The following is a 10,010-nucleotide window of genomic DNA, read 5'->3' as shown; positions in this document are numbered from 1 at the left end:
TACAGTTCGTTCGGTTGCCCCAAGGTCCTCAGTGTGAGGGCGCCTCTAATGTCTACCAGAGAGTTGCTAGTACATCTTCGGTATATTTTGCATCTTCCAATCTGGATGGTCTGGGATGCAGTTTAGATATTTGTCGAGCTTATTCTTAAACACATCTACGCTCACTCCTGATATATTCCTCAGATGAGCTGGCAACGCATTGAATAGACGCTGCATTATCGATGCTGGTGCGTAGTGGATTAATGTCCTGTGGTGCTTTCCGTTATTTTTCCTGGTATAGTTTTGGGCACTATTAATCTACCTCTGCTTGCTCTTTCTGATATTTTTGTTCCATGATATTTTCTGTTATTCCTTCTATCTGTTTCCATGCCTGAATTATCATGTAGCGTTCTCTTCTCCTTCTAGACTATATAATTTTAAGGATTGTAGTCTTTCCCAGTAGTCTAGGTCCTTAACTTCTCTATTCTAGCTGTAAAGGACCTTTTGTACACTCTCTATTTGTGCAATATCCTTTTGATAGTGTGGGTTACCATATCATATTGCAATATTCAAGTGGACTACGAACATATGTTTTATAAAGCATAATCATTGTGTTCAGCTTTTCTTGTTTTGAAGTACCGTAACAACATTCCCATTGTTTTTGCTTTACATTTTGCCAACAAAGAATTGCTATTTGATCATTGCATAACATGTTCCTATTCATCATCACACCAAGGTCTTTAACTGCTTCCTTATTGTGATTGTCTCATTATTAGGTCCCCTATATGCATATAGCTTTCCTTCTCTGTCTCCATAATTTATTGATTCAAATTTATCAGAGTTAAATACCATCCTATTTACCTCTGCCCAATCATATACTTTGTTAAGTCTCTTTGTAGAGCGTTCCTATCTTCATCACAAGTAATTTCTCTACTTATTGTTGTCATCAGCGAAAAAAACTACTCACTACTGAATCCTTAACATTACTGTCTATGTCTTCAATCATAATAACAAAACAATATTGCAGCTAGCACCGTACCTTGTGGCACACCGGATATTACCTTGGTTTCATCCGATTTCTCATCGTTTGCAATAACTATCTGTTTTCTGTTGTGTTAAAAAATTCTTTTAACCATCTTCCTACTTTATCTACGATATTGTGTTTTCTAATTTTCTTTGCTAATATATTATGGTCTACTTTGTCAAAAGCTTTTGCAAAGTCTAAATAAACCACATCTGTTTCATTTCCGCTTTTCATATTTTTGAATATGTTCTCACGGTGGTCTAACAGTTGGGTTTGTGTACTTTTCCGGGTACGAAACCGTGTTGTCCTATATTAAAACAAATTATTTTTTATTAAATGTTTCATAATATTTTCTTCATTACCCTTTCTTATACACTTTCATAATATGTGATGTTAGACTCACAGGGCCTATAATTACTTGCCTCTAGTCTGATCCACTTTTGAAAGTAGGGGTGATATATGCTAATTTGTGCTCATCATAAATCTTGCCTGTATCTACACTTTGTCTTAATAATATTGCAAGTGCTTTGCGATAGAATGAACTACTTTCTTTAACAAAATAGCAGGGACTCCATCCGGCCCTGCAGGCAGCTCCATTTTTAATTTCATAATTGCCTGCACAATATCAGCTTCATTAATTTCTATTGTCAGCTAAATATTCACTATTTTCTTCCCTTACTTCTATATCATTATCTTCATTATCTATTCTAGGGTGAATTCTCTATATCGTTCTGCCAGTATGTTGCAAATTTCCTTTTTTTCATTCGTTAATCTCTCCCTTCAATTCTCAGAGGGCCTATTTCATTCTTCTTTATTTCATCTTCTTCGCATATGAGTATAATAGTTTGGGGTTTTGCTTGATAGTTTAATAGGGTTTTTTCTTCCAAGTCCCGTTTTTTCATTTTCTTTTGATTGTATAATCTTTGTTCTGCATTTTCTATCTTACTTTTTAGTTCTATAACTTTCCATGCATTTTTTTCTTTTGCAAGACCTTTTTTCCCATTTCTGATTTTCTGGAACAAGATCCTTCTGTCTCTTGGTATGGCATGAATGATGTTTACTTTTCTTCTCGTATATATTTTTCCACTATTTTCTCCAATATTTATATAATATCTCCGTATTTACCCTTATGTCATCACTTACGAAAATGTTATCCCAATCTTTGTTTAATTCTTCATTAATTCTGACCATTTTATAGTTTTTACTGTAGAAGTTGTATTTTCCATATCCTTCCCACTTTTTCATTTCTGCTTATTTCTCTATTTTCACTTGCTTGGAATGAACTGTTAATTCTATGACATTATGGTCTGAAATACTCGCATTATAAACTATTATTTTCTTTAACATAATTCATCTCGTTCACAAATACTAGGTCTAAAGTATTTTCCTTTCTGTTGGCAGGTGATTTATTTGTTGAATGTTGTATTCTAGTAGCATATCTAATAGCTTTTCAAATTGCCTCTTATCTTCTGCACTACTATTACTCTCTTTTTTATATGTATAAGTACAACCACAATCTCCTATTCGTTTCTTTCCATTCTACGAAAGGAAAGTTGAAGTCACCAAATAGGAGAATAGTCAGTCCTTGTGATTTCTACATATATCATCCAATTTTTCATTATTAAGTCAAACTCTTTAGTATAGGGAGGTCTATATATTACTATGTTCATCAAGTTTTCAGATTCAAATTCTACCGCTATTAGTTCACATTCTGAGTTACTATATTTCTCATATATTTTCCTTGTTTTTTGTCTTTCCCATATATTGCGGTTCCCCTTGATTCCATTTTTTTCTATCTGATCTATAAGTTTGGAACCCTTCTATTTGATCATCATTCCCCAGTCTCTTGGGAATACCAGGTTTCACTTATATTCATTATATCTATTTCTTTTCATTTTGGGTTAGTTCTTCTAAGTACTCTATTTTTCTTTTTGAGTTACTCGTAACTAAACCCTGCGCATTCATCACTATGATGGTTTGCGTGTTTTTCTCCTTCATTTAATACTGGTAGTAATAAGGATTTTGCCATTGGTCTCTTCCTGTTCTGGTATGTTGTTCTTTTTTTCATTTCCAGAAATTCTGACATTAAAAAATCCAACTTTCCATATATTTGATCTTCCTTCATCATAATTATTCTTTTTGTGTCTGAATCTGCAATTTTTCTCCGTTTCTGCAATATCCTCTTGCATAATAAATACAGTTATTATCTCTTGAGTAGAATTTCGGAGCTGATGCTTTGAAATTTTTTGCTGACACCTCTGCATATCTCATTGGTGGTTTGCTTTTCTCTTTTACCTGATATTCTTGATTTCTCTCTTTATTTGTTTTCTTTCTTATTTTGGATTTTATTACTTGGTTGGTTAGTTATTTGTTTGATTATGATTCATGGCTACAGGGTGCATATCTTTGCAATTTTTTGTCGAACTTACATCCTTTTCCTTCTTTTAGGTTTTTACATATTTTTGGATGCAGATCTCTGCAATCATCCCCATATCCATCTAAGTATGCACATTTACCATATATTTCATAGTTTTGAACATATCTTGGATGTTTGTAGTAACATCTTTCTCCAAATCTGCAATTCCCTCTTTTCAAAAGGTTGCAGATTTTGTCTTTCTTGTCTATTTTTTCCTCTTTCCCGTCATTGTGTAGATCTGGGTAGAGCCTCTTCGGGATTGCTTTCTGTTGTCATATCGTAATTTATTTCTTCGTAGGTATGCTGCTTTATTGGCTCATATGTATTATCAATGAGTATCTCTGCATCCATACTTTTATCTTGTTCTTTGTTTTTCCTTATTTTTTTCTGTCATTTCATTTTTGTTTACTTCTCTTCCGTTTTCCTCTTCTTCTTTTTCTTCTTCTTCTTCTCTTCCTCTTCTTCTCATCCTCAACTATTTGTACATTCAATCTTGATTTAATAACATTGTCTATCCATGATAGACATGTTGAACAAAAAATTCTTGTATCTTTTCTCAAATCTTGTATTACTCAGCACACTGTGGATGGGTCGGAATGTTGCAGCAGCACATTTTCTGATTAGGTTTTGTGGATTGACTATGCTATACCAAACCTTACACAGTTTGCATGCTTTTGGCATTCTTTTTCCTAATGCATCAATTAGGATATTCACAAGATTCACCTTATTCATTTTCTTTGTCGGAATATGTTGGTTTATGTATATTTTCTTTATGAGTCTCTTGACCACTTGGATTTTATTTGGAACTTCTTCAATTATTTTCAAGATGTTTTCATTAGATTTGTTCCAGTTTGAAGGATTATATCCTTCTAATATATCTATGAATGCTTTTGTATCTTTTTGGTTAGGACTGTTGCTGATTTCATAGATGAGAAAATGCCAGTTCCCTTCCTGCTACCTCATCGTATTGCGAATCTGCTAAACACGCCAAATTACGCCACCTCTTCCCGCAGTTGGAACTTACTGCCATCTTGTTCTGCTTTATAGTATTACACTTGATAACTAACTTAGAAGACGCTTTATCCTACTATTTTCACACTAATCTTATCACCGATAGTTCACGAACACTTCTAGATATTTCTCAAATTCTAGTCGTTATGTTAAACTTGTGATATCTGTTGATTAATCTGACTTCACGCTGGACGTCTCACCAAGCAAGATGGCTACTACGAGAGAGGCAGGGAGAGAAGGAGCGAGCTTAGTTTCGTGAGAAAGAGAGAGAGAGAGAGAGAGAGAGAGAGAGAGAGAGAGAGAGAGAGAGAGAAAGTCTTAACTTCCCACTGTGTTAGAAGGTCTTGAAAACTTCCTCCCAATACAACTTCAAAGAACTTCTCGCCTCCTTACTCCCTCTGTCCTCATTGCCTGAGTTTTCCAAAAACCGAGATCCCCTTTTTTTTCTCTCTCTCCAGTTTGGGTTCCCCTTTGTTTTCGATCTTTCGTGCGATGATTTTATTATTTTTCTAAATTTGCATCAACTATGCTTATATAATTTGAACTATATATATATATATATATATATATATATATATATATATATTAATATATATAATATCTATATATATATATATATATATAAGTATAATAATCGTAATGATAATAGTAGTGATAATATAAGAATACTAATAAAGGACAAAAGGATGGCATTCATGTTTTCTATCACAAAAGCCGGAAAATCCTGCTCCTATTAAACAGAAAATGGCTGGGCGACGAATTGTCAAATCTTCCTTTATTCTGTGTCTCACGGAATCGATCTACGGGGGAGGCAACAAGTAACTGTGCTCTTTGAGATTAATCTACATCTGTTCAAACCTAGTCACTAAACTCAGAATCACACACATACACACACACACACACACACACACAAAGTAAATGGGTAGTACATCTCGCATACCAATAATAAAGACAAAAAATTTGTCCGCCCTTCCTTAAAAACCTTCATTATACTTAATCATTATCAGCATCATCATAATCATCCCAGTTAACATTTGGCATAAGAAGGTCACCTCTTTTGAAGAAGCTGAATCATGACGGGAAATGAAAGTATTCCAATTACGAATTTAATGTTAGGACTAAGAAAATGAAAAGACTTTGATAAATAAAAGAAACAGAGGAATATATACTCTACTGTAAAGTAAATAAATACAATGAAAGAAAATTTTCAGATATTCTTATTTATTTCAAGGATTAAGAAAGTAAGCAAAAAAATAAAGAACGCTATTTTTGGATCCGGCAAAAGTAAAAAAATAAAAGGGTTAAAGTTAGAGCAGCTGAAAGAAAGATATTGCAAGAAAACCCTGAAACCTGGACAGCCAAAACAAAGGATACAAAAGGATAAATAAAAATCCGGATAAAGGAGACTGGAAAAGGAAGCACATAACTCCTCCTCTGTCGTCTTTTAGGTGATGTCCGGAAAATCCTTCCCATTCAGACAACAGAACTTCTCTTCAGATTTCTTCTAAGAAGAAGAAGAAAAAGAAGAAGAAGAAGAAGAAGAAGAGGGTGAGAAGAAGGACGGATAAGTGTCAGGGAGAGAGTTCAAATAATTCTTGATGTTTGGAAAAATAAAATATATTTATTCTGTAGTGCAGGAATCCGACAGAAACGAATATATTTCATGCGATAGTGTCTGACAAGTGGAATTTTATCCGAGGTTTCAAGCCGTCTAAAGTCTTTTTCCAAGACTAAGAGTTTGGAAGGACTACCTTTAATTTCGTCCACCGGTAGACAGATTCAGATTGAGGAAACTACTCACGAAACCTGGCCATCAGATATAAGCAGATACTCTTGACCTCAATAAAAGACAAACATTCATGCCCGGATAGCTGTAGATCATTCCTGGTCAAGAGCAAAGTGTACTAAACAAAATGAAGAGAAAGATTCCTGACACAGTGACTTCTGCCACTCAATTCTCTCATGAGGTAACTGAAATACTTTTAGCAGACTCTGCAGTTTATTTTGACTGTCACTAACGCCCATGGGAGACAAACTGGAAGACTTGCCAGTCGCTGTGGTTTACATATACTGTCACTATTGCCTCTAACTCTGAAAGAAACACACACACACACACACACACTCAACAAACAAAAGGCTAAGTGGCAATTTTAGCATCTATCCCAACAAAGTAATTCGTCCTGTATTATCCTTCCGGGATGTCAGCAAGATTATTTTTGGGATAGAGATTCCAGCACCCTGCCGCCCTTTTTATCAAATTCTGATTGCGACCGACCACCAAAGAGGTATAACCACTAGGTACTTCATTCATCACATTATATTTCTGTTACATTATTATTATTATCGGATCTACAAAAAGGTACAAGGACATGATCGCCTCAGACATATCCTTTACAGCTCATGATTTATGAACAAGCATTTTTTCAGAGAGAGAGAGAGAGAGAGAGAGAGAGAGAGAGAGGCATCCTTTAACAATAAAAGTTTTTCTCCCAAAAGTCAAATAAAATATATTTGTTTTCTCGTCGACTGAGCGTTCCGGAATCCAATCCAATTAGCAGTTCCTGAAATGGTTGAAGGTAACAGAAAATACAATAAGTCTTGTTGAAAAGGATTGCTGCATCAGCTCCATTAATTTTGTATAGAGTCTTCTCTATTTTCCTTATTAAGGATTTCTCAATGTTGCTGAAACTGGCAAGCAACGTGCCAAAGGGGATCGTCAAATCCAGTGTAGTCATATTGAATTATCTTTATTACTGCTATATACATATATTTACTGCTACAGTTTTTCTCTCAACTCTCTCTCTCTCTGGCTCCTCTCCTCAATATCTCTCTCTCGGTGTCTTTTCTCTCGTCTTTCTCGCTGGTGTTCCTCTTTTCTCTCTTCTCTCATCTCTCTGACGTTTCGCCCAGATCTGCCAGGGCATGGTCACAGCGATGGTTGCTGAAGGACTGAATCTTAGTGTTGTTGTTGATTTTGATTAAGCTGACCTTGTGTCAGCACGGGCTCTTGCTCACAGAGCAGCGTGGTTGTTGTTTAAGATTAAGCTGGCCTTGTGCCAGCACGGGCTCTTGCTCATAGAGCAGCCTGTATATGCGTGGTGAGTCCTTCGCTATATATCATGGTCGTGCGGGTGATCACGGATGCTCCTTCAGGACCGGGAGGGTGCTCGACTTTTCATTGGCTGGCGGCCAGGCGTCGGGAACTCTCGAGGCGCGTTGACCTTCTCAGGTGTGTTGCGTCACCTGGAGCCGGGTTTTCATTGGCTGCGACCGTGGTGATGTAACTCCTGGTATTTCTACCAACCTCTTCGATATTGGTCCCGTCCTGGGCGCTGGTGCTATCGTCGGGGGGGGGGGGGGGGGGGGGGGGGGGGGCTGGGTCTTCCTTACACAGGTGGGCAACAGGAAGGGTTCCTGTCGTCGTATTAAGGAAGGGTTTTTGCTCAAGATGAATAACGCCTCAAGGAGGCGTAGGCGTCGCTGATCGGGGGCTCTTCCAATTATCTCTGTGTTTTTTATGATATTCTCTTGCACGACGTGCTGTTGGTAGGCGGTGAGGGCGTGGTGTTTTATGGCACCGTTCTGGGCGTGACAGGAGATCCTCTTAGGTAGTCGTAACGTTGTCAAACCGATATAAACTCCAGGACATCCTTGGATAGGGCATGTGTACCGGTAGACGCCGTTCTTCTGCTTCAGGGGTCTCCTGCATGCGGGGTGGGGTTATTTCTCATAACCAGGTCCCTAGTTCTCCTGTTCTTATAATAGATTATGAGAGAGAGCCTCTTCCCTTCCTCCACGGGGGTGACGTTCTCTTCCACAATCTTCTTGAGGCATCTCTCCTCTTCTTTGTATCCGTGGTGCATGAAGGACTTGTAGAAAATACGTATATCCTCGGAAGGGGGATTCTCTTTATTCTCTCCGTCTTCCATGTACCATTTGTTTAAGGCTGTTCTGATCTCCCTGTTGATCAGTTTGTTGGAGTAACCGTTGTTAATCATCATTTGTGAGGCTCGGTCCAGTTCTGCGTGGGTGTCCTGCCACGCTGAACAGTGCGTTAAGGCCCTCTTCACGAAGGCCCTGACAGTGGTGGTCTTGAACCTAGCAGGACACTCACTCTCTCCATTTAAGCAAAGTCCCATGTTGGTAGATTTGGTGTAGACGGTGGTGGTCATCTTCGGGGTACTCTTCGTAATTAGAACGTCGAGGAAGGGGAGCCGATCTTCGCTGCTGAATTCAATTGTGAAATTAAGGGCGCTGTTGTGCAGGAACTGCTGGCGAAGGACTTCAACCTCTTCCTCGGAGTCAGTTTGAACAAATATGTCATCGATGTATCTGGCATACGTCCGGGGACATGGACATCGGTGCTGCGAAAAAACCGGCTCTTCAACGGTACCCATGTAAAAGTTGGCAAAGAGGACGCCCAAGGGAGACCCCATTGCCACGCTGTCTTTCTGACGAAACATCTGTCTTCTGTGGGTGGTGAAGGGGGCTCTCTTCGTACAGATGTCTAGGAGTGTCTTAAGCGATTCTTCCGGGATGTTCGGAGGTTGCTTGTCAGGGTTTCTGTAGACCTTTTCCAAAATGATGCCTATTGTTTCATCGACGGGGGCGTTGGTAAACAGGGACTCCACGTCGAGGGACGCCATAGTGTCGTCGCCAGGGGAATCCCGGATTTTCTCCAGGAACTCCGTCGAAGAAGACAAAATTTGGAGGGGGTATACGGCATCAGGATTTTGTTAAGGCGTTTTGCCAAATCGTAGGGCGGTGCAGGTGTCTGGGTGATGATGGGGCATAAGGGGTCACCTGTCTTGTGCGTTTTCACATTTCCGTAAAGATACCCCAAGCTGTAATCTCCTTGGATGGGCGGGAGGTGAAATGCATTCGTTGTAGCGTTAACTGCAGTGATGATGCGGTTAGCTTCTCGTTTGATGTCTTCGGTGGGGTTTCTGGTCAATCTCTCGAATTTAGAGGTATCTACTAAGATATCGTCTAGCTTCTCGAAATATTCCTCAGTCTTGATAAGTACAAAGGCGGCCGTTTTATCTGTCCTGGTTATGGAGAAAAATTAAAACCCACCACCTGCCTGCGGGGGGGAGGAGACCCCCTGAAGTAGAATAACGTCGTCTACCGGTACACATGCCCTATCCAAGGATGTCCTGGAGTTTATATTGGTATGACAACGTTATGACTATCTAAGAGGATCTCCTGTCACGCCCAGAACGGTGCCATAAAACACCACGCCCTCACCGCCCACCAACAGCTTGTTGTGCGGGAGGATATCGTAAAAAACACAGAGATAATTGGAAGAGCCCCCGATCAGCGACGCCTACACCTCCTTGAGGCGTTATTCATCCTTGAGCAAACACCCTTCCTTAATACGACACAGGAACCCTTCCTGCTGCCCACCTGTGTAAGGAAGACAGCGCCCAGGACGGGACCAATATCGAAGAGGTTGGTAGTAATACCAGGATTTACGTCACCACAGTCGCAGCCAATGAAAACCCGGCTCTAGGTGACGTAACACACCTGAGAAGGTCAACGCGCCTTGAGAGTTTCCGACGCCTGGCCGCCAGCCAATGA

At 39.2% G+C, this 10,010-nt stretch overlaps 1 protein-coding gene across 1 annotated transcript in view; it reads right to left on the bottom strand.

Moving 5' to 3' along the window:
- LOC135200710 (uncharacterized) overlaps nt 1-9,076 on the bottom strand; it is a 15,562-nt gene extending 6,486 nt beyond the window's left edge. The window contains exon 1 of the mRNA XM_064229318.1: nt 8,314-9,076. Coding sequence (XP_064085388.1) covers nt 8,314-9,076 — 763 coding nt within the window. The remainder of the gene's footprint in view (nt 1-8,313) is intronic.
- Between the last annotated feature and the right edge of the window lie 934 nt (nt 9,077-10,010).

This window comes from Macrobrachium nipponense, chromosome 27 (assembly GCF_015104395.2).
Source record: "Macrobrachium nipponense isolate FS-2020 chromosome 27, ASM1510439v2, whole genome shotgun sequence".
Taxonomy (NCBI): Eukaryota; Metazoa; Arthropoda; class Malacostraca; order Decapoda; family Palaemonidae; genus Macrobrachium; species Macrobrachium nipponense.
This window is presented reverse-complemented; position numbering and strand designations above follow the sequence as displayed.